Source organism: Gavialis gangeticus, unplaced genomic scaffold, assembly GCF_001723915.1.
Source record: "Gavialis gangeticus isolate Ggan-Ray unplaced genomic scaffold, GavGan_comp1, whole genome shotgun sequence".
NCBI lineage: Eukaryota > Metazoa > Chordata > Crocodylia > Gavialidae > Gavialis > Gavialis gangeticus.
Genome location: NW_017729009.1, coordinates 19,828,449 through 19,854,551, shown reverse-complemented (window position 1 = coordinate 19,854,551; position 26,103 = coordinate 19,828,449). Strand labels below are relative to the sequence as shown.

The 26,103-nt window shown below is 39.8% G+C and overlaps 1 protein-coding gene and 1 long non-coding RNA gene across 2 annotated transcripts in view; one reads left to right on the top strand and one right to left on the bottom strand.

The window, feature by feature from the left end:
• The window catches only part of BMP7 (bone morphogenetic protein 7), a 75,349-nt gene extending 59,685 nt beyond the window's left edge, over positions 1–15,664 (bottom strand). Inside the window, exon 1 of the mRNA XM_019510204.1 lies at positions 14,944–15,664. Coding sequence (XP_019365749.1) covers positions 14,944–15,361 — 418 coding nt within the window. The 5' untranslated portion in view covers positions 15,362–15,664. The remainder of the gene's footprint in view (positions 1–14,943) is intronic.
• Positions 15,665–15,808: 144 nt separating this feature from the next.
• Positions 15,809–25,383, top strand: LOC109292655. Its single transcript, XR_002096164.1, has 2 exons — positions 15,809–15,895; positions 19,062–25,383. It is a non-coding gene; the product is annotated as an uncharacterized LOC109292655 (long non-coding RNA).
• Positions 25,384–26,103: the final 720 nt, after the last annotated feature.

Here is a 26,103-nt window from a genome sequence, read left to right as displayed (position 1 = left end):
GTGAAACCACCAAGTTAATTACCACCTGACACAACAGTAAAACCACTACAGGTTCTTATCCTTAGAGGAAAAGAGCACCTGGAATATGCTGTGCTGGGGGAATCTGCTCGAGAAACTGCTGATGCAAAAAGAAGTTGCCTGTTCTCTGCTTGCGGGCAGTGCTGAGCATACACAAACAAACCTTCAGGCGCAGGGGAAGAGAGACAAGTGGCTAAACTGTAAACTTGAAACAATACAGGAAACTTGGAATGGAAAATTAGGAATGAAATTATACAACATTATGAAATTTTGCATTTTTTGGTGAACGAAATTCACAGCATATTTATTTTAATTATGTATTAGAGTTATATGCTGCCCTCCCCAGAAAAGTTTCAGGGCAGATTACAATTTTTAAAAGAAAAGCTATATTTTATCTGGTTTTATAATTGTAAATTGGAATAGTATGTAATAAACAACTAATTTCCCCAAGAGTCTCCCTAAACTTAACCCCTCCTGCTAAAAACCTGCTCAAATAAAAAGGTCTCTCAACATTTCCTGAAGATATCCAGGCTCAGGCTCTGACAAGCTACAGGGGGAGGGTGTTCCAGAGCTAAGGCGTGACTACTGAGAACAACCTCCCACGTGTTTTTGCCAAGCAGACTTGGCGCACACAGGTGGTACTTGCAAGAGGTTTTTCTCAGCTGACCTTATAGATTCTGATAGAGCATAAGCATAGACACCTTGATCACACTGCAGCATGACAATGGTTGGTAGCAATCTATAGGCTCTGACATAAAAGCTAGATACAGACATTCAAAATGCCCAGGGTGGAATCTAATTCACAGTTTTCTGTAAGCAGCGTAGTTTAGACTGGTATCAAACAAAACACACATTTGCCCTTTGGTGGAGTGGGGGGCAGCAAATCTTAGACCAGGTTCTGCCATTTTTAAACCAGTCTCTGTGTGCCAAACTTCTGTTCTGTTATGGGTAGAGACCAGTTTCTGATCACTTATACTGGTAAAAGCGTAGTGTCTGTACCTGACCAAAGTCATTAAGTTATCCTGCAGTTCTAATAGCTAAGTTCAGACTAACCAAGGAGGTTTAAAATATGCTGTTCAAGTGACATGGCTTGAGCTTGCAGTCTGGGAGTGTAGTGCCCAAACTACTTTTATTGTGTTTTTAGTAAAAAGAATGGCATGTTTGAATGAACGCATCACTTACTGCTTAAGGGGAGTGTTGGTTCACTATTATCAGTGTTAGCACTTGTATCCTGTGACTAAGCTTCTATCCACTACCTGCTGCAAGTATTATAGATTTCACTGTTGATAAGTACTAAAGCAAGTCATCTTAGCACAAACTCATAGCAACTTGACATCATTACACTTGACAGAACACTATGCACGGAGCCAATTCTACTCCCCACTCTATTTATTATTGGACCATTTGGAGGGATATCGCTTTCAAACCCATATGTATTTTTACTACTCAAACCTTGCATGTTGAGCATGAAGAACTTAAAAACTTTGCTCACAAGATGCCGGTGGTTTTTGAGCTCATACACCTCTAATTATCTTTCCATTCTGCGATTTTTTTCAAACTGCCTTCTGTTCCTTATTACTATGGACATATTATTATATCACATACAGTTACTTAAAACAGCAAGAGACTCTGCAACTGGTACAAAAAGAGAAAGACTTGAGTTTAGACTGGTACAGCTGGTTTAAGGTATTTTAGAAGTAAATGAAATCAAATGAGAATTTATAATCCTTCCTGAGGTCTGGATTCCATCAGACTAAACTCATTAGGCATTAAGGTGCAGGTGCAGCTAAATAAAGGATTGTTCTGCTTTCCTTAAGACCATAGATTCACATCTCGAGTTCAAAATAAAAGTCTTTTTAAAGTGAGGATAAACACATATATTGTACATCTACTGGCAACATTTAAAAAGAGAGAATTTACTGATAGGATCTTCAAGTGCTTTATTTTTTTCAGTGGAAAGCATCCCTTCTGTACTGAATGGGAAGGGAACACTATTGGAGAACTGTGTAGAAATATGCCTCCTTCTGGAGAACTGTTCATTAACTTCATTGTCATGTCTTTTCCTTTCATCATCTGAATGTTAATAATACAAGTCAAATTCCTGCTTCTTAATGTTACATTGCTATTATGGTTACAGTAGTCCCCAAATTATATCAGAGATGTGGTTGACTTTCACAGGTGCTCTGGAAGCCGGTGGAATCGTATGCCTGCCCTGAGACTATGTATGTTTGGCCTTTAGAGGGGGCTTATGGTAAAAAAAAAAAGAAAAGAAAAGAAAACAATGCAAAAGCTAGTTTACTATGCTTGAAGTCACACAGTTCCTAGCTTTAATTCCAGATTCCTGTGGTGTTGAGAATGTTGTTCGTGGGACATTACAAAATATGCAGGAGATATCAGATGGGCAACTATCTGGTAAGAATCTCAGCCACGGATTGTAATCGGTAAAATTTACAGCTGGGAGCGTCCACATCCTGAGCTGTGCTATAATACAGTAATAGATTAGACCCTCTGAGCCTGTCTACACTGCGTCCAATTTCTGTACCTTTCTGGGTCAAGTAACTCCTGGCTGTGCAAGGAGTAACAAACTATTCAGGGGAAAGGCACATCTGCCCTAGAAGGGAAAATATATTATAAAGGGAAAAAAAACCCTCAGACCAAGACTGTGGAGTTTTGCTTCATGTTTTCCACATGTGAAAGGTTCACTGATGTTAATGTCATTTTTTTGCATTGGTGTCAAATGCTGAATACCAGAGAGACAGATGCATTGTGTGTTAACACAATCCTTCCCAACTCCCAAAAAAAGGACTGAAAAATGGTGATTTGAGAACAGAATTTCAACTGAGAGTTATTCCAGAAGAAGTATCACCCTCCTCATCGACTTGAAGTTTCTCTGTGACTGATTTCACATTTTATTTTAAGGCAGTCACTCACTCCTAAGTGTCACCAAGACAGTTCAGCAAGAGTGCTTCTGACCACAGCTTCCTGGATTTGAACGTTTCAAGGCTGGAGACAGGGCCTTTGTCTGTCAGAGTACCTTCAGTGCAACCTGAGTTCAAGAGCTAGCTACTCATGTGGCTTTTTCCTGATGTAATACAAGCGTGTGTGCATCTACATATACACGTACACTCTGTTCTTTGTGGCAAAGTATGCTAAGAACAAGATTTTCATATATAAACAGCAATAAATTATATGTTCTTTTAAATAGTTTGCCCAGAAATTTTGTGATGAGCACATTAAGAATCTAAAAAATGAATGAATTCTCTATATAATGCTCTTGGATCTTAGTGTGTGGAGGGTGGTGGTCTCCCATAGTGTGTTATTTCAGAATTATCTTCATAATATGTACGTGCTCTGTACAATTTAGATGTCGGGAAACCAGTCCTGCATTCCTAATGTCACCTGGGTATTGAGTGAATCATAACTGCTAGCAATTTTATTCTCCCTACCATTGCTGTACAAGATAGAGGATCTCGCTAATGCTGGGCCATACTGATTTCTTGGAGCTGGTCCCTAACAGTAGGAATATTTTTCCCCAGTTACAATTTTATGACTACAGTACCTGGTATGAGATTAGTGGTAGTACAACACTAGTTTGCCCATGTCATTTGGGTATGAATAAATACAATACAGTTGACATCCTGTTGTGTTGGATTTTTTCAAGTAGCATATAAATGAGGCTATGACAGGTGGTAAACTAAGTGTTCTCCATAGGAAAGGAACACAATGCATTCTTCTTTCATTTGGTTTCTTGCCCACATGTCATGTTTGAGTGCTGTACTGCTGAGCCTTAGGTCTTTAACTGCCAGTTATCACTGTAAAGAGCAAGTGTCTCCAAAACATACTGACTTAAGCAAATGCTTTCATATAGTCTGCACTGCATATAGTGAAATAGATTGTTCTGTCTTGCTTCTGGAATTGTTAGTAAAGAAAAAGTTACTTTTCCTTAAAAAGATTTGGATCCGCTTGAACATTTTCCATTTTGAATTCTTTAACACAGGCTTAATTCTTCTTTCTTTGATATAGACCTTTCAAAGTCTTCTGTGGGCCACACAGTAAGCGACAATAACCCATGGCACTGAGCTGAAATAGCTTTTGTATTCAGAAGCCTAAATCCCATTCATTTCAATGGAAGCAGGATCAGGACTTTGTCATCAGAGCTGGCCTTACGGGTGGATAACACAGGGAGTGCCATGGTCAGAGGGGTGCCACATTCACACACACATGTGAGCAGCCCGTGCTCATGCCAGTGCTCTTCCCTGCCCCACTGTGCCCCAGCTGATCCCTGCCTCAGGTAGGAGGAGCAGTGCCTAGCCAAGCCTGCCCACATCCAGCTGCTGCTTAGGAGGAGCAGGGCCAGGCATGTAGAGGTGGAGTGATGCCTGCTCCAGTCTGCCTGCATTGCTCCTGCCCTCCTGCCTGGAGCATCATGCTGCTCCACCTTCCCGCTAAACTGCACCCCACACCCCTGCCAGCCTGCCTGCCTCTGCCTGCAGCAGTAGCACTGACTTGGGGGGGGGGGACACCAAAATACAAGGGCACCATTTTCCTTAACTCTGGCTCTGTAATTCACATCTTTTTCACCTGTTTGAATAGACAGACCGATTCACAGTGCATTAAGAGACTCTACTAGAATAAGTCTGGACGCATCTTGCTCTCCTAGTGACAGAAGTAAATAATTGTTTACTCCAAAGCTGCTCTTTCTGTTGTCAGATACAGATAGATTATTTTAAGCTCTTCTCTGCTGCATTTTATCACAACTATATCTCTGTAATTAGGAGACCCAGTGGCAATGCTATTAAAATACAAATGGGCATATTTATTGTTTCCTCCAAGAGGAAACAACCAGCCACCAGCAGTCCTGGAGTTTCCTTGCCTCAAATAAACATTTACTGTTCCGTGTAGCTAACAGATTATGAAGCCAAAGTTATGGGCCTTTTTGCCTTTAAAAAAAGAGCTCTCCCTTCTCTTAACAAATGCTGGTTTTTTAAGTGTATGGCCAGAAAGGGGAACTTAAACCCAGCAGGATGTTTATAGTACCACACAAGTTTCAGGAAAAGTGATGTGCAGTATTCTTTATTAACCTTTAAAGGGTCCCTTTGGGATTATAATTACTGCACAGCAACGAATAAATAAAAGTAGGAAGATTAAAATGTTCTGAGCCCTTTGAGTGATAGCAGAAATTAGTTTTAAGCTTTTTTTCAGAATGGGGGCAGAGCAGACTGTTAGTTTTTAACATGCCAGCACAGTAGATAACATTAACAATCGATTCCCACTAGGGATGAACAATCACCATGTGGGCTTTGATAGGTGTATGGCATTTCTAAGGGGGAAAAATATTAAGGTAAAAATAATTCAAATCCTAATAAAATGTAAGAAGCAGAATTCAGAATTTATTATCCATACCTTTAGCTCTTCTATACTCCTATGAAAATGGCAGACCTGACCTTGCTTTCCTCTGTGTGCCCAAAAGCACTCATTAAAGTAAGTCAATGAAAGTTTCAGATAAGTGATATTGGATTAGACTCTTAGTAAAACCAATTGTCTTTTCACCTCAGTTATAACTCACAGATACTGATGCAATATTATTTTACATGTATTTTCTGGTAGTTTTCCCAGGCTTGTTTTGACCCTTTTAAAAAGAATGTCATTGCCACTGAGCTGTGGAAATCACCAGTGGTTAAAACTTTGGACTTGAACAACCTCACTGATGCTAATGAATGAGGTAACTGGAAGCAAGATTTGGCCCAGTAACTGGACTCATGTAGTCAAGTACTTACTAAATTTACAAGCCCATTAAACTTGAAAGGGGGACTGTGCTAGATCCTCAGCTGGTATCAATTGTTATGACTTCATAGATTTCAATGGCTCTATGTCACTTAACTCTACTTGAGGATCTTCACCTGAAGATGTGGAGAGGCTTGCAGAGCGAGGTGTAATTCAGACACAATATTAGGACCAAGGGTAAAGAAAAGAAACTTTTGGCACCTTTGAAAATAGTCTGCATGGGCAGACACAACTCTTTTTTCATGATCCCAGATGAAATAATCAGCTTGATTTATGTGATGTTGTTCCCTCATTAGCAATAGTCCAACCAGAGACAAACAAATATTTTTAATAAGGCAAGGCAGTGGATGGTTTCTAAGAGCTTTCTTTGAAGGGTAAAAGGATTTTCTCTCCTACAAAGCCTGCATAGTTTCCCTGGCCAGGTGGACCTAATAGTGCTGGTTGCATGCTGAAAAATCTCATCCCCACCCTTCAGGCGCTTTTAATTGTAAGCCTTTCCAGACACACTGGCTAAACACTGTCAAGATGAACCTGGAGGGGCCATTGTTGTTTTAGCCATAAACTAAGTATGAGCTTGTCTATCTAATTGCAAAATGATCTGTTATACACTTGGAGAAATATCTGCATCAGCAGAATCAGGAAAGCCCTACATCTGAACACTAAAAATTCAGAGTTTTTCTACTTTCAAAACAAGCCAGAGATTTTACTCGGTGTAAAATTTAATTCAACCTGACAACAAAAGAATCTGACTTGGAAACTATTCCAGGAAGATAGAGATGATAAAGTAGAACACGTGACCTCAGCGATGCAACAGAAACTTAATACTCTATGGATAGAATTTTTCAAACAGTTTGGACATAGTTGAAGGTAATTTATGGGAAGGCTTGAGTGACAAAGCACATTACTTGAAGTGCCTTTCCTTCATGAGGCACTTTCTAAATTCTTTCTCTTTCATTTCTTTATTCTCAGGAGACTTTTAAATCCACTGAACCAAAACAACACTTTGTTTGTTGGTATAGCACAACACTGGCACAGATGGTAGACACTGCACCTGTTCCAATAAAATGGGAAAGTTGTGAGATACAAAACCATAGCACTCATTAACAGAAATCCACTGAAACATGGATAGTTTGTGCTTTGAATCCCTTCCAAGAAAAGAGGTGGGAGGGAAGAAAGTACCCTGTTTTTCTCCTGTTAAATTTAAAATGAAATAGGTTTATTTAATGAAAACTTTGTCTCTGTCTTATGTACAGAGACAGCACATGCTATTAGAGAAAATATGAGTGCTCAGGATTTCACATTTTTTTCTTTAGCTGCTCCTATTCTCTGAAAAAATCCTTCTGGGGTATTTTGATCAAACTGACTTACACAGCTATACACATACATTTTGTCATGCTTCTACCTGCTGAGTAGGGCCTCTCTCTGTGAATACCTCAGAATGTATCTCATAATGATCAGATGATAATTTCGATTTTAAGCTACCAATAAAGAAACAGAAGTGTGATGAGGAAAAAAACTATGTCCACAAAACCCTTCTTAATAGTTATGAACAAAATTTGTGGTATTAAAATAAACTTTGGAGCACCAGGAAATATACTGTGTAACATCTGACAGACAGAAAAACTGGATCCTAAATGATAAAGAAGGTTAAATGAGAGCTGAGCAAAGTAGGAATTATTTTAAATGTTTCCCCTGACACTCGGTTTCTGCAAGATTGTGCAACATCCCATATATAACACGCACACACAAGAATTAGGTACAAAATGTCATGAAAATTCCTGAGTATCATTTAATGCTGGCAGCCATGCACTGTAAAGCCATTATATAAAACTGTGGTTGGCAGCTCTCACTCTTCCATGGGAACAAATTAACATTGGCATTCCAAACACAGGAAAGTAAGGAAATTAGAAACACAGTTTATATTTGGCCAGTGCTTTGAAATACTGTACCATGCTACTGATGTCAATTAATGAAAAGCAGAATTTTGCGGAGAGGGTCTGGTTTTGAAACACATTAACACACGTTAAACATGTTTGCACAGGAACTAGATTGTAAGCATCTTGGTTCCAAAACAATAAAGCAATTACATTAAAACTTGTAGTCTCAGAGTTGCCATTAATTCAATCCACTCATTCTGGATCACTAAAGGATTTTCACTATACTCAACATGGAGTCGACACAAACGTTTAAAGGAATGTGAAGAACATGTTACTGCAGGGCCCAATTCTGTAGTCTTATTCACATGAACTTTCACCGGCATTAATGGGCCCAGCCCTGATCTTATTTTATCCAATGCAGATCAGGAGTAACTCTATTTAAATCAGTGGCAGTATGCTGATTTTCACCAGCATAAATCAGATCAGCTTCTAGTCCTAATCAGGGAAGCAAGGGCCTTGGAAACAAGATACCTCATTTTTTAAAAACCATTTCAAGCTGCATACCCTGAAAATCTTTCTATTAGAGAAGCTGTACTGACAAAAAGCATAACCCCCCTGGTTTTTACAATTTATATATAAAAAAAACCAACACTTTTGCTGTCAGTTTACCTTCTGGCACAACTCTCTTGACTTCAGGGGAGTTTGTCCAGCAAAGATTTTGGCCCTATTGTCTTTACAGCATGCTCTTTATTAGTGTTACAGTTCAGATGTTTTGGTACTGGTCATCTTTCATTATTTGGCATTCTCCATAAGAAATATGTCTTGTATTAATGAATCTCAGGTCACATTTTTGTCCTCTTTTTTTTAATTTTATTTGTTACTAAAGAGATAATGGAATGGAATTCAGTTGTTGTTCAACAACACTAATTCCCCTAATAATGTTAAACGGTGACTACTTGGTGCCAGTTTATGTTTTGATTATTTGCAGCAAGGAAAACTTTTTTCCCCTTAACAAACAATTTAAAGATTAGGAAAGGAAACTTCGAAGCTCCAGTAGAAAGTATGACAGGCAGAGTCTTTCAGCACAGGTACTTTTTACCAGATCTGGATCCCAATTATGCTGATGTAAAAAAGTGAGTTTAGTGGAGTATCTTTGGATTTCCATAGGTCTAAATGAGGCCTAAGTGTCAGATCCTAGAGCTATGCCAATTTACACCTGGCCAAAAATCTGCTCTTGGCCCCAGTTTCATAAGCACGTATGCATGTGCTTAAAGTGATTCGTGTGAACAGTTTTACTGAATAGTCCTCTTTACTGCAGGCATTTGCAGAAGCAGAATCTTAATCCCAAAACTGACTTTTTAAATAGGCCAATGTCTTTGGAAAGGTGATGCATTTTAAAATCAAAGATAAACAATGAAGTCATTAATCCAATAATTGAATATTCTGACTTAAACCAGAGGGAGGATGACTTTGTCTTTGGGAGAGATTTAAAATACTCTGGTCTCCCTGTGCTGTACATCACCAGGCTACCTCTCTATCTGGCCACTATTAATATTTCCTTAACTTATGCACTTGCTTAAATGACTTCATCCATCATCTCAACATCTCACTGGTATTCATCAAGTTATAACAATTTAGATGTGTAAAACTAAATGTGTTATCATTTTAACCACAAATTAACAGTTTCTATATAAATATTAGCATTTCCTCACTTGTTCCAAGGATAGAAGCCATAATAGTACTACTAGCATATTTGATTTAAACTAATTAAAAACAGAGGCTCTTGCAATTTAATATATTGATTTTACCAGTGGGACTTAAATCTTTTATAATAAGTGTACACAGCTGCACCATTTACCCACCGCCACTTTTAAACCTAATCCCCACATTCCTCCTGACAATAACATGACAGGATCCACACATCCCTGTATTAGCCTTAACCCCGGTGACACTGCCAGAATGTATTAAACTAAAGCATAGCAGTGTCCTATTTAAAAGAAGCCTGTCAACAGCCCTGACTAGGCTTTAATAGTTATAATCTTTTTTTTAATTAATGTTTCCAACCACTTGAACAACCCCTCTCCCCCAAAAGCGTTCCAGTCTGTATGTAAGCTTATTTATAAGAGAAAGCTTAAAGCCTATTTTTTATGCTGCATGCCAGCAGGCTGTTACTTCTGGTCTGAGCGGGGGAATCATAGGGAGATACATAAATACACATACACGAGCAAAACATATTGGGGTATCCTAGGACAGGGCTTAATGCTTATATAAAGCCAGAGCCCACAGTTTCTTAGGCAAAACTCCCATTGCAGGATCACAGGTTCTGGCCCACAGGTTTGTCTTCTTCATAGTACTTTACAAGGACTGCAGTTTGACTATTAAAACTGTTTCTAGTAGGGGCTTGAGCTCCCAAGAAAGCTGTACATCCTTGGAAGGGATACAGGGAGAATGGAAAGCCTCTCCCTGCAAGCAGGGGTTTGCCGGTCTAATTGGTACTAGACCAGGCTTTGGGATGGGGACTATGTGAGAATGGAAGGGACTGGGTGTCTTCTTGTCCCCTTTCACAGTCTCTGTGTATCTGCTCTGGGTCAGCTGCACTCTGTCCCCTGACCTTTCTGAGGTGTGCAAGTAGCAGCTATTCTCAGTTTCCATTTTACAGTTGGGGAAGCCAGAACTAAATGAATTATTTCCTCCAGGATTGGTTGGGACTATCCACAAATACTGTACTTGATAGCTATTTGTTGTTCAGTCACCATAATTCATTAGTTCAATGTTGAAGTCAATTTCTACAAACTTTTTTCCCATAACTGATTTCATACCACCAATATGCCTATATGTGTACTGTCCAAAATAATCACAGTACATACCTGTTAAGGCTTAACTACTGAAACAGCGCTAGGTGAGAAAAAATTCTGATGGCTTGGCCTAATATATGGACCAAACCATGTGATCATGAACAGGCATTCAGGGCCAACATTTAATCTGCTTTGTTTCAAGTGGGAAATACGTGAAGATCAAATAAGTTCAAATCCAGGTCAAATATCCTTGAAAATCTTTGATTTATATAAGCAGGAAAATGAGGTTTAAAAGAAGTGATTATGAAAGGGTTACTAAAAACACAGCTGTACGTGTACTCTTATATCTGAGGCTCTCCAAAGAAAAACTGTGTGACATCTATATTAACCTTTGGCTGTACACCAGTGAAGGCCTGTAGTGAGCTGGAATGCAAGGCAGCCCCTTCCAAATTTTAACACAAGCCAGGTTACAGCTGCAAATGCCTGCAGCCCGTGCTCACTTTATAAAAGTATTCCCCGAAGGAAATTTTTTAACTGTTATAGAATCTTTTTCTAATACCCTACAGTGTTAAAGCCTGTTATTAAAGGGCAAAGCGATGGTTCGCTATGCCAAACACTTGTCAACAAAAAGGACATCCAGATGGTATGAAATAAAATAAAACTTGGGGGCTCTTCAGCTTCTTGATTTACATTAACAAAAGCCACTTTCATGTACTCTTTCCAAGAATGACTAATTTTCTATTTTTTTCCCTTCTCTTATTTTTTTCAAGGATTAAACAATTTTGTTCATTTTAAAATGAACTATGAAACAAATTAACTAATCGCACATCACTGGTACTGAGGCTTTTAAAAATATTCAAAGCAGGACTGTTTACCAAGTCAAGACTATGGACTTAGACAATCCAATTGTTTTTAGAAGAGAAGCTCTAAGTAATCTGGGGGATGGATGTTTACTCTCTAGTTTCTGTTTATGAACTTTAAACTTGTGCAGAAAACCTTTCTGTTCTTCAGAGGTTCCCTTTGGAAACTTTATTTAATCTGGACTGTACTGAAATCCAGATGAATTAAATTATAATGATAAATGTTATAAGCCTGGCCATTATTTAGATTCTACTTTCATTTGCACATAATACCATTCCTAACAGTCTCCTGCCTCATCTCTAGCAGCATTGGTGTTAATTTAGGACAGACTTCAACCCTTGAGTTAAATTAATCTAATTCTTTATCTTGTTAACTGTAAAGACATTCAAATAATGCTGCTTGCTCCATCCTTTTTGTGCTTTGTTTTTATTTCAAGCTACCCCTGGAATAAAACATATGTATTTTCATTCCTATTCACCAAGGTCCTTTATAAACTTTTTTAGCATATTCAGCTGTGTTCTAATTCCATAGGAGTCAATGAGCATTATTCTTTTTTTCAGAAGTTGTAATCTGGTATCAGACATAACTTTTTTATCCCAATAAAACCATTATGTTAGATGGATGAAAAGCTATGCACAAAGAGAAAAAGTATATCAGTAGACTACTGTTTGGATGGCTTCAGTAACATACCTTGTTTACTGAAGTTTAGATTTATTTAGGACTTCTTTACTTACATTTACTTCCCCCATTACCAAGCTGCATATTTTATTATGCTATGACACTTCCTCATTGTGCTGGTTCTAGTATGTAATAAAAGCCTACCTGAGAAATACAATGCCTGCAGAGTATCTCTTACAAAACACAGGACACAGTTTAATACAGACTGCATTTAGCAATTCAGTTCTGGTTTAAATGGGATCATTGTAGAAAACCTCCAAAAAAATATCAGTCCTACAATAGATCTTCTAATTTTCCCTGAATGTCATAGAAAACTGTACATACTAAAGCAGGTGTTGTGCTTAGTTATATATGTGAGCTAGTAGCTACTCTAATTCATTAAAAAGTCCATAAACAAGTAAGTCTTTGTCCTAAAAAGATGAAAGAACTATGACTATAATGGGATGAAAGGTGTGCACAGTGATGAAGAAAGCTATTATGGATCTATGTCCTTTTTAAACTCGTCCTGGCATGCACTGTTGACAGGGGAACAAAACAGTACAGATAAACCTCTGAAAAGTGCCTTGTTGGTAATAATTCCACCTGCCTATATAAAACCACTGGATCTTGCCTACGCTTTGACTAATGACTGACCATGCTGGCAGAAATTAAACTAAATAACAATGAAATACTTTGGAAAGAACATTTTTATACTTTTTAAAGTGATTATAAAAGCCAACATTTCTGTGCAGTTCATAATTTTGACGTTATACTGTAACCTGTGTAATTTATATATATATAATCTTTATTGATATGTTCTTTCATATTCATGGGATAGATGCATCCAAGAAAACAAATCTCAATTACAAATGTATTGACTAATTTCACTATGATCACACTTGGAGTTAACATGTTTGTGCAAAATAAGTTACTTTAGAGGCTAAACCATAATGTCTTTTACATAAAACTCCAGCACCCTTCAAAGATGGCTTTCCTCCACATTATTGAGCATGGAACTGATTCCCCAGAGCTGCATTTATGAGATCTACATTGAAACTAACTTCACAAAAACCAAAGGATATAATTGTTCACCTGGAGGTAAATCTCACTATCTGGAGTTGACTCTACTAAATGTTCAGCCCTTTCAAAAAGAATCTACTTTTACAGTAGAAACTAGAAGTGCCAACTTTGTTTATTTCCTTTGTTTCCGGTATGTCTCCGCACTGTGGCCATACATTATATGTACACTAAGGTACAGCACAGCGCAATATTAGCACCATTTCTCTTATCTCTAAAGTCAAATATTTGCCCACCAGTGGTACTCCTGAGTGCACCAATATTTGATTTTAAAATGTATCAATGTTAATTGGCTTACGTACTGAAAAAACATTAGACAAGCATTATACTTCCAAATGGACTATATTAGCAGTCTGAAAAGAATACAGCCTCTGGGCCAATTGTAGAGTCCTACCAGTGAGGCTTATGGTATTTAAAATGGAGATGCAATTCCACTGAAACTTGAGATCTCAGGATGCAGTGCTCCATCGCCAAGTATCACTTCAGGATTGGACTGAGGTTGGCTACTGTATATGATCACAGCTATTCACATATGTGTGTGTCATAAAGTCTATACAGCTACTGATACTTATCCTTTAGCCCATAGTGCTAGGGGAAGGACAACTATTGCACAACGCCTGTTGCCATCATGAAGCTCCAAGTGATAACCAGGAAGTTCTAGGTGATGGCAGATGTATTACAGGATTTAAGATGGGGGCATCTGCCATCTGTACCATTTCATGCATCTCAGGTGCATCCTTCTCACTCTTTGCAAATGGCCCCTCATTTAGGCAAAGTTTGAGTCAACACTGCTCTGGAATTATCATTCAGATTTTGACTTGAATTTGCAGGCACCCAATCTGTACATGTGGTGGTTTCAGAGCCACACGTGATGAGGGCTAAAACTAGATACAGTGAACTGGGACCTATAATTATATATTTAAAATAGAATGCTTGTCCTGACAGCATTTTACTCAAATCCGGCTGAGTAAGTCCAAAAGGGTGTGCAATCTATAGCCAACGAATAGAAATCAGGAGGATATCAGCAAACTGCGGCATCCAATTAAAGCAGCTCAGTGAGCTGCATACAAAGCGTGGCAACTTTCACATCATTTGCATAAACCCATCCACATGTGTGTGTGAAAGGAAGCACGTTAGCTTGCCTCAGCTGGGGTCACTAGAAAGAGCTGCAGGAGTAAATAAGGATTTGCCCTGGAATCCTTCTCAAGCCATTAAGAAAACAGACTCCAGCAGCTTGGCCCTCTCAATCTAGTTAAGGCTGCCTTGGCCACTCTACTGGGGTCTGTCCACTTAAGCGGCTCTGGTGGCATTGTGACCATCCACATGATTCCAAGCTCAGGGCTTCGAACTATGCTGCAATCCAGGGTCTTTTGTTGGCTTCACATCTTCCTTGGTGGTGCAAGAACCAGACAGAGCCACTGTAGAGGTCCTGTACAGGTCCACTCCCTCATTCACTGTGGAGGAGCAAGAGGGAAGAAGAAGGAGGGAGCATGGGAGCAGGCCGGATGAGATCTGATGGGGCACAGTAAAAGTCCTACTCATAGGACATAGGTTCGGAGCGCTTTCCAGCTGATTTCCAAACCTCCTGACACTTAAATTCACACTGCAAGAAAGGCCGGATCTAGAGCCACTTCCTTCCCCTGCCCTGCTCAAAGCCACCTGCCAGCAGGGTCATATGCGCCCCTTGCTGCTACCTGCCCCACCACAGCACATTCTCTCCTGTCCTCACCAGAGGCTCTGGTGCCATTGGGTCCATCTCTTCGCTTTTGCCAGCAGAGAAACCAGCTTCCTTCCACCCCATCCCACTCCAGACACTTTGCCCCAGGCTGTCCCAGCCCTGTGCAGGCTGCCCCGGGCTGGGCTCGGACACTCACCCAGGTTCACGAAGCTCATGACCATGTCTGCCTCGGTGAGGAAGTTGCTGTCCTGCAGGCTGGCCAGGGGGGGGCCCTGGGTGCTGAAGATGGGCTTGTAAGGGTAGGAGAAGCCCTCTCCCTCCTCCCCCGCCGCCCCCGCCGCCTCCTCCACCGACATGGCATTGTAGAGATCCAGCATGAACATGGGGGCTGAGTTCTGCTTGCCGTGCAGATGGGGCCGGGGCCGGTGCGGCAAGCCCAGGATGGAGAGGATCTCCCGCTGCATCTCCCGGCGCTCCTGGCTCCGCAGCCGCCGGTGGATGAAGCTGGAGTGCACCTCATTGTCCAAGGTGAAGTCCGCCAGGATGCAGCGCAGCCACAAGCAGGAGAGGACCAGCAGCCGGGAGGCAGGCTGCCCGGGCCACGCGGCGCGCATCTCTCCTGCACGGAGGGGAGATGAAGAGATCCACGGGGCTGCTGAGCAGGAATAAATACTTTACCATGAAAGACAGCTGGAGAGGGGGAAAGTGCCTGCCCCGCAAAGCTCTGATCACTTGGCTAGAGGGCAGCCCTGCAGCTCAGGCTTCAGCAAACTCATGATAAAAGTTTGCCTCTGGGGGGGGGAGGTGGTTTAGTTTGTAAAATCCATGAGATAAATAGCAAAGATCACTCCTGAGTGGTGCTTTCCACTCCCTTTCCCCTCTTCCTTTAGGGTCTGATTTCTCTCTCTCTCTCTCCCTCTTCACTTCTCACAAGTGCCTGAAATGCTGCTTTACAGACAGGCAGCAGGAGGTTGTATCTGGTGGGAGGAGCAGGCAGCACAACTCAACACCCTCCCTCGCTTGCTCTCTGCTCGCTCTCTCTCTCTAAACTGCTTAGAGAAGAAAATCCGTGTTACTGCCTAGAGGAGGAACATCTGATCAGGTTGCTTTTCAGGATGTTTATGGAGGCTTCTGGCTTAGAAGAAAGGGTGAGCCATTCCCAAGTAGTTAAATTAATGTAAACATGATTAAGGGGAAGGCAGTGCTGAAGGAGGGCTGTTTTGTGGAGGGGAGGGGGGGCATGCAAGTATAAAACAAAATAAACTAAGTGCAGTGGGGCAGAGCCTGCCCAGAAGGCAAAAGACCAATACATGCATGCATTTAAAATGCAATGATACCGGTAGGAAAGGTAGCCCAAGGTCGCTTGTACCCACAGGCGGTCGGAGGGATGTGAGTGGAGAAGTGTTAAAGAAGGCCAGGCGGTTATGGGTTAATAGGTGAAAGTTTAAAACAATACAGGATACTAGTGACATGGCCCCGGACCCATCAGCTTGTGCGCACAGCTAGTGGTTGTCACAGTCTCTCTCCCTCTCATCTCCTCCCCTCTATTTTTCTTCCGTTCTTAGCTACACTCACTTGTTGCATCTTGTCTAGGATGGGGTTATCAGCCCTTTGGAGCAGAGGCTGTCTCTTACTAAGTGTCCCTACAATGTCTGGAAGAATAGAGCCCAATCCTGGCTGAGCCCTGCCAGCTCTGCCATAACACAAAGGAGAAATAAATGACAGCATTCAGCAGTAATCTCTTGAAAGGAAAGGACCGGAAATAATTCAGACTATATGTTGATTTTTTGATTCAGCCCTGGTGGGAAGAGAGAAAGGAGAGGAGGGAAAAGAGGTTGTTTCCATTGCCTTGACACGCTCATAGCCTCTGATGCTTCCTGATGAGCCTGCCCAGAAGTCTGAACACCTGGTCCCACCTGCCTTCTGGACCCAGAAACGAATAGTTATTCATTTGTATTTATTTATTCAGTTTATACAATGCCAATTTATATGCTGCCCTTCCTGACAAAGGCTCAGGCTGGCTACAATAAAAGAACACTCCGCATTTATACAGACCGGTTGTGCAAACAGCAAGTAGCTTGTTGTAAGAGCCCAGTGAAGGAGGCACTCTGCTTTTTAACAGAGGAGAAAGTGAGAGAACTGGAGGGGTCCATCTTTAGACCACAGTAAGAAAGGGGGAGAGTCAGTTAGGAGCCTAGCTGCCAGCCCCTTCTTCATTCTTCTGCTGCTTTTCAAAGGGGTGGCAAGAACCTTTTATAGCTCTGGAGAAGCACCACCAGCCTGCCTGGGGGGCAGGAGAGCAGGAGAAGGACCAGAGGTGTTAGATGATTTACCCAGTCATCTCTTGCTGGCTCCCCATACAAACAGGAGCCATGATTTAAGGCTTCAGGTGTGTGTGTTGGAAGACCCTTGTTCAATTCCCTGCTCTGCCACCAATCCCTTATGTGACCTTAGCCTATCATTTAGCCTTTCTGTGCTTCCCTTCTCTGTCCTAAAATGGGAATACTAGTATTTCCCTGGCTCATAGACTGGGAAGGCTACATATATTTAAGTATTGTGAGTCACTCAGGTACTATGGTGATGCTATCCATAGAAGTGTCTAAGATAGTGGTAATATAGATATACCACCATAGTATCCAGAAGGGCCCTTCTAGAGTCCCTTCACATGAATTAGCTGGGATTGCAACTGCATACAATAATACAGTACCAGCTTATTTTGTGTATCATCATTTGTACAAACCCTGGATTTGTTCCTAAGTGGTAATGCCAAAACATTGCTAAGAATTGTGGCCTTCCTGTTTGAAAACACATAACTGGCATGGATTTCCACACAAAAAGGGTGTTTTGTTTCCTCGGTGCATTTGACAGTGACTTGGGCCTAGTCTCTCCCCTCTGGTCCATTCCTCCGGCTGTTTCCTTGTGTGCAGGCCTTTCACCCAACAAACCAGGGAGAAACATATTGAAATTAAAATACTATACAATAAAAATTATAGAAATGGACAAGGAGCCTTAAGAGCAGGTATATTTCCAGAAACCATATATAGGGCAATTTTCAAGTTAACAATGTCCCCTTAAAAAGCACTGCTTGTTTGGGGGAAAGAGAAGATATGCAGTTCTTCTGAACTGGGAGATTTGGGCTCTGCAAAAATCTTCAGGTGGCTGATTTCTGGGATTGATTGTGTCATTTTTTATGGGAGACAAATTTTGAGACTTCTTGGTTTGGCAGGTTCTTCTGGTTCTAGTTATGATTCTTCATTCCCTACTTAACTTCCCCCTAGCTTCAGTTGGTTAAGTTGCCTTGGGGGGTGGGAGGGTTAAGATCAAGCAGCGTATCAGCTTAATCTTGTCCTTTCCCCAGGTGTAGTGAGTGACAGGGCTGTCTCTCACACTTGAATGGAAATGGATCCAATTTTTTAATAATCTTTTTCATTGCTGTTTTGTATGGCTTTATTCTTTACTTCCTGGCCTAAACTGTGGACCAACATACCTGGTTTGACAGAGGCTCAGAATCAAATAGAGAGAGGATATTGTGGGATCTGGCATAAGCAATAAACTTTTTATGAAAGGGGATTATTATAAGTATCAGAGAACCAAACTTTTTCTTTGAAGCTGCTGCAGGTAATTTCTCCACACACTGTTCTACAAAAATGTCTGGCTTGTGATTGTTGAGACAGACTGCTAAGTATAATCTGCTGAAATAGATACATGACAGATATGCCTAAGAGTGAGTTGGCCACTCTTATATACCAGGTGCCAGAGGCATTCTTTGTGAGTGAGGGTTGAGAAGAGCAAAAAAACACTCTTGAAAACCACTCTTAGAGCAGTAGTTTTCAACCTTTTTTTGTTTGCAGACCCCTAAAAACATGTAATGGCAGTGCAGACTGCTTTGAATGATAAGTGTGGGTATTCACACATTTCTGATTGATCATAGTCATCTTTCCTGGACCCCTGGGGTCCGTGAAACACAGGTTGAAAACCACTGTCTTAGAGAATTGATTTCTCAATTACATGTTGACTTTGGTGAGGCTGCTGGGTGCAACCAAGAGCAGAGTATGTCCCACTGTGTACAATATAGCATGATGGAGTATAGAGTGGTCAACATTTAGCTGCGAACATGGATTTTACACACACATGCTGCAATTAGAGGATATTGTCTATGCCATAATTTCTGATTATAATGTTTCTTCCATCATATTTTGCATACTGCTTGAGCTCACTTATTGGTGCTCTCAGGGTCAGCTCCCAAGTACTGTAGACAAATTACTGAAAATATTGGCAATCCCATGTCATCACCCTCTTTCTCTTCTCTCCCAGGTCAATTAAGAAACCAGTTTTTCCTCTTAACTGCCATCCGCTCCTTCTCCTCCTCCTCCTCCTCCTCCTCCTGCTCCTTGTCAGAGAAGAAGAGCTGAGTGCTGATGATGAAGCAATACCTGGATGTTGGCAGTAGCTGTTTCAGATGATTTCTTTAAAAAAATAACAGAGTGCTTCTATTTTCATCTTTTGGGTATCTTAGTATTTTGCATGTGTATGATTTGTCTAGTAGCTATTATTTGTGCTTATGTAGAAATACATGCACTGTTGCTGGATGGAAGTGAGTAGTTTAGAAATAAAGGGTCCACTTCTAAAACAAATAAAGTACACACAATTTGTGTGCAATTGCATGTGCCTAATTTGTATGCATTGTTGTCATGGTCATGCATCCAAATTGCCAGATGCATACCAATGGCTCATTCAGGTTGTCAGTATGCAAGACTACCCTAAATGAAGTAAATGTACGTTCAGGTTACACAAATAGTTTCATGCTTAACTTAAAGATTGGACCCAAAGCAATTGCATCCAGGTCTTCCTTCTTTTATTCTGAATAACGTTAAAGCTATTTATTCTTCTTCCTCCTAATTGTTACCTTTGTGTCTTTTATACTTTCTCTTTTCACGCCTATCTGATGTGTACAACCAATCCCTCAGAGCATCCTTCCTTTGTCTCTCCAAGGGCTGCACTAAAATGCATGGATCTGGGGAATCTTTTCAGTGATGACTGCATGATCAGCATCTTCTGCATGCCATCTAATCTGGATTTGGTGGGACCCTCCCCATGTGTGACTCTCATCTAAAGAAAAGCCTTATTTTTATAAGATTATACAAACAACTTGCATATTGTATTATGTCATATTGGATTATACTTCTCAAAGTTTCTATTCACTCTCCTTAACAGCATTGTCGTAAATGCATTCGTCAATGTGAAAATAATCACATTATGGATAAGCCAAAAGTTAGCACTGTTCCAAGAATTTGAACTGATCTGGATTGGACTTTGCTAAGTATATTATAAAAATTAAACAATGGCTCTCATTGCCCTGGCCTCTTCTAGTCAGAGAAGAAACAGTGATAGAAGTTGTACATTCAGACTTGAAAAATGAATCTACTACTATTGGAAAACTGAATAATAATTGTTAGCAAGAAATTATTTTTAATGATTCAGAAGTGGTAACTTCTGAATTCCAAAACTAAAACAGTTCTTCAGGAGAAAATCCTAAGTGGTGCAAACTGCATTCATAAAACAAGCAGAATTTAGTCATAAATTTATAAGGCTGGGATAGAAGTTCACAAAATCACTATCAAGTTTTTATAAGAAAGTAATTGCAGTTGCTCTAATAAATTAACAAAAATGTTTTTCTTTTTTTTTCAAAAGAACTTATCGTGCAAGTACTTAGAGGCCCAGACTTGCCAAAGTAACTCCTACCATTTCATCTATAATTTTGCAGTCTCAGAAGATTATGTATACACTCTTTTGGCTATATTTTTGCAACAATGGCAAAAATGTGATGTTATGTGCAAAAAAACAGTCTCTGCATCCAAAACTTGAGTCTCACACTTGCTAAAAAAATGTGCAGGCATTGCTTTCATGCAGCAGATTGTAACTTACAGTCATAGGCTACATTGTGATCCTTTTGAAAATTTGCCTCAAAAGTGTTGCTTCATCATGCACTTTTATGGTAAAATACAGTCTTTTCATCTTATTCTCCATCATCACGCTGTCAAGATTCCTGTTTCATTGCTAAGTAATCTTTTTATTTATATTTAAGTCATTTAATTTAAAAAATATATATATTTTAGTCGTTTACTTTTGGTAATCACTGCAAATGGAATAATTATACCTTTTCCAGGCAGTTATGTGCAGATTTACTTAGAAACCTGACCTTTGTTCTCAGGGGTTTACAGCAATAACTGGCTCTGACTTGCAAAACACAATGGGCCAAATGCTGGATGCCTTCACTTTGCTGTCCAGGCAGGTGCAAAGTAATACCTCAAAAGAACCTTTATTTTGTTCCTCTATTCCAATTGGTACATAAGTGCTTGCATAACCTCTGCACAGCTGCTACACAAACGGCTCATGCCACAGGCATTAGTAATCTTAGCAGGGAAGGTTGCATGGAAAATTGGGGTGTGTATGCTAAGTCATATATACTACGCTCTGAGCCTTAAAACCCTCTGCTGATGAAGCAAGGGGTCACTCAAGGCTCTGGATATTGCAGGGCAGGTTTATATGCAACAACTGCACCCCACATTTTCTCTCCTGGTGAAGGTTTATTTTCCTTGTCTGTATGAGCATGCAGGAGCCAGGATTTGGCCCAATGTTATCTTCATTCACTATCAAATTCTATTTGATTTATGTTTCATTCCCATAGAAACAGTGATTTTAATGGTTTATTTTGAATACATATTAAAGCTGCTCTACCTGGCAGTGAATTCTGAGCTGCCAGCTTTTTGAGCTGTGTTGGGTTGCAGAGCTGAAGGGGTATAGTATGCATTTTTGTCTCTGATCCTGTTTCTAAAATAACATTTTCTAAATATGCAATTGTTTCTATACAGTCTGTGAACTTCTCTGAAAGTAGACTGAAGTCAGGAGTTCATTTGATTTTTCTATAGCCCTGGCCACAAAAATCCCCTCCAGAATTACACAAATGATTATGCTTTGGCCCCAATTCTCCATGGTTTAGGGAATGTTCCAGCTCCCTCTGATTCAGGAAGGAGGTTTGCCACAGTACAAGTGGCCGCATGAAGCAATCTTCCAAAGATCCAGCAGCAGAAGATCATTAACCACAAGGTTTACACTGGAAGTTTTTAAAATAATATGAATTGGCCAGATGCTCTGCTGGTGTAAATTGGCCTCACTCCATTCATGTCAATGTATTTACATGAATGTACACTGGCTGAGGAGCTAACCTAAACTATCCTGTTAGCAAAGTAGAGGAGGAGACTGTTCTACTGTTAGAATACTTCAGAAGGTGTTTGTTTGTTTGTTGTGTTAGATTATGCTGCGATCCTGATCGCACAAATATAATCCTACAGTGTCATGAGACCAAAGCTGTAGCTACTGCTGTGGATGTTCCTGTAGATTTTTGTAGTAGGAAACATTTGTGACAACTAAATAACGTTGAGCATGCAGTGGGTTTGCACCATAAATTATATCTTTTCGTCAGTCACCCGGAATCTTTTTTACAGTCCTCTGAACCCCATAGGCAAATATATATTGTTAGACGATTAAGATAATTTTTCAGTTAAGACGTCAAACTGCAAGGAGGACAATGGGAACAAAACCCCTTTTGTTCGGACTAAACTGTTCCTAATGATCCCCTCTATAAACAGTGGCACCAGTGGAGGTCTCAACAAGGCTCCTCATTGAGACCCCTTTCAAAAGGACAAGCAGAGCAGAACATGGGGCAGAAACGCTCTGAGAGTTACTGCACTCCACTCTGCTTTGGTGGTCCAACCACAAGAGAGAATCTGTTGTTGTTGTTTGTTTTCCAAGGCACCTGAGATAATTTCAAAGCATACATTTAAACAATTAGTATCTTATAACACGGTCCAAATGTTGGGGTAGTTTTGTTTGTTTGTTTAATATGAAGTAAGGGACTCAAACAGATTTTTATATATTCTGCCTACATTTTGAATAAGAAGTCGGGGGGAGGTGTGTGGAGCCCACCCTCCAGGAAAGGGCAAAAGTTAAGTCCCAAAGGAGCTAAGATTTTGGAGATCCTTGCATTTATATTTGGAATTAAATTCTTCCTTTGGGGATATGGTTCTCTGCATAATGAGGTAGAGGCAAGTTTTACACAAAGCTCCCAAATTTCTTCTGTTCAGCGTTAGAAAAATTCAGGTCAGAACAATAGTCTTCACCACTAAAGGCCAACCACATATTCTCAGAGGATACTCTGTATGGGTATAGTTCCATAAAGAGTGTGTCTTCATGCAATTGAGGGTTATGGAAGTTATGAATTACTTTGTGATTAATCTTTTTTTTGTTTTGATGTCCTAAATATATCTGAACAATAGAACAGAAGTTCTTTCATTAAAACTAAAACCTATTTATAGAATTTCTTCCATGTATGTAAATAGGAAGTGATAATAGGTCAGACAGTACAAACCCATACTGATATAAATAAAACACTGCTAGCTGCATGAGTTAGTTGAAACAGCTTGTAAGAGATCATGATGAAAGATGGAACAAGAACATTCATTTTATTCTGTGGAACAGTTTCTGACATGTCCTGGGCAGATTCACAGCATTTTCTAACACCAGTGAGGTTATGACAGAGCTAAGGGGATAAATGGGGATACAATGTGACATGAGAGTTGATAGGAAGAGTGCATAGTAATATTGGGCCTTTAGGCAATATCAGGAAAATGAATTGGATATGCCCAGTGCATGAGGGTCACCCAAGACAGAGGAGTAATTTGGTAGAATTGACCAGCACTGAAGATTGTAGCGTTGTTTTGGAAAGTGATATGGCAAGCAGAGAAGAAAATATAGTTCTGACTTGTTTGCCCCACTCGCTTGTAAGCTGCATTTCTGGTTTGAAGAATTGAAGAGTATTACAGTACTGTATCAGTTTTATGCATGGGATAATTTGAATTTAGGACATCTGTGAACTGGGCCTTTGCAAATCACTGTTCTTCAGTGCAGGGTGGCATTGCTATATGAGGTATATCCTTCTGTTTCATGAATTTCATGTTGTTTCGTGTAGCTGTGTGCATGTAATCTGTGTGACACCTATTTGGTTTCAAGGATGAAATATTCTCATTATATGTCACGTGTCTGGTTTTCTTCAAAGTCAGCACTCTGATTTTTCTTGTAAAGGGTGGACTGCAACTGGTTGAAATTTGCTGGCTGTTGCTTCAAAGTCTCTCTACTTGGGAATTCCATGGAGATAGATTGCTAAAACACCTTACTCATCTACAGCAGCTTGAGAGAATTAAGCTATTCAAAACAAAATGAACAAATAGCTTTGTTACCATGTTAATGTCAGCTATAATATATTTTATGTAATTATTTGACTGGTGGGGCAGTTCTCATCTTTAGGAGCTATATGAAAAGATTTTTTTATTCATATATTTGTATATATTCTGATTCATATAAAAGCCTATTTGCAGTGTCTAAGACTCTTAACATTAAATGTAAATATACTGATTAATACGTAACAAATCAAAGCATATGTAAGAGAAATAAACTTGTCTGCAACTTCCCAAACAAAGTTTCAGCAGTCATGCTAAGGAGAAAAATGACCTGCAAAGTAGACTTAAAAGTGCTGAGAATTAGGATTGCCCAGAGTAAGAATTAATTTTGTTAAAAAAAAAAATCAAAATTTTGACATTTTATTTCAGTTTTGCATTAGAATAAAAATTAGACCTTTCAGTTGTTTTTAGGTTCAAGTCTGTTCTAAGCCACTCTTCCCCTCACACACACACACACACACAGAGTCACACACACCATCAGTCTATACCCGTCACCCCCTCACTTTCTGGTGTGTTCAGCTGAACCTGAGCTCAAAGACAGCCAAGCATACTGGAGAGCTGGGTGGTAGCAAAATGTCCTGTTTTTAGACTCAGGAAGTATTGTCACCCTAACCTTAACTTGCTGTAGATGACTCAGTGGCTCTACCTGTATCATGCTTTACATACTGTAAGTTCACACCCTGCCTTACTTGGCGGTAATTTCTTCATGGGTGCATAATGTTGTTCTAAAGCACAGTGGTTAGTGGTCTCACCTTGGAAGTGGAAGAACAGCTCTATGTCCCTGACAGGGGACTACAACTCTCTTATTGAAGTTTTGTTGAAAAAAATACTTCACTTTGACAAGCTTTACTTTCAGTGAAATCAGCTAATGTTGAAACCAGTTGTCGCATCTGAAGAATAGAACTACTGTGAATGGGCAACAAATCATCTACCTAAAATGAACAAGAAGCCAAAATATGGCCAAAATATGTACAAAGTAGGTTGAGGGTAGCTATGTTTGATACTAAGTGTGAAGTACAGCTCCAGTCAAAGTATGTTTACAGCATCTGTGATGCTTTCAAATTTAATGTTGTCTTTTAGATGGAATACAAAATCAAGCGTCTGGCCACTTACAATCTTTAAGATTCCCTGGAATCAGTGTGTTAATTCTGGTATCCTGGAAAAATTTCAGCTCCAATTCTAGTATTTTTCCCCCTCTCAATTCTTTGTATTTTTTATAAATGGCATTCTCCCTCACTGTTATGCAGTGTGACTTAGTGCTGTTATTTGAACTGAAAAGATTATTTATCGTGCCTTTATTTTATGTGTGTTTAATAAAGTGGTAGCTGTCTTAGCTATAACTCATGACTCTAATTCTCATTCTCCAGTGGCGGAACCAGCGATTCAGCATTCCGGTAACATCAGTTCAAAGAGTCATATGAAAGACTCAAATGGATGTCTAAGCATTTTGACTTTTATTATACCTCCCCTCCTATAGTTCTCTCTTGGAAAGATAAATTCTCTATTTGAAGAAATGAAAAGTACAAAGCTTCCCTGAACCTTGTAATGTAAAATGTAAAAAAAGTGATATTATCTGTAGAAAGTTGGTTTTAAATGATATCAGCACTCATTTAGCATGAAGCATTTCCTATGGTAATGCCTCTCACTTTCCCAGACTTTTACAGGCACCAAGTGGCACACAGGCCACAGACCTATTTGTAATGTTAATGAATCATCTTAATGGACTACTTTAGCAGAAACATTCATCACCTTTTGTACCACAATGATTTTTTTTTGTTATAGTTAAATGGTTAAGTAGGCAATAAATGCCTATCAGACCAACCACTATGCAGTAGTAATCCACCTCACTATAAATCACTGGTGGATTATTATTGTCTTGTTTAATTAAGGGATTCTATCATTAGATAGATTTTAACCTCCTATTAAGAGGACATTAACATTTCAAATAAGAAAAAATGTTTTTATGTGAAAAGTGTTAATCTGGGTGACCTGTGACTGATGGCAAAGGAAGGTAAAACAGGGTGAGGGGAGGGGGTGTTGTGATGACTTCTCACACAGAT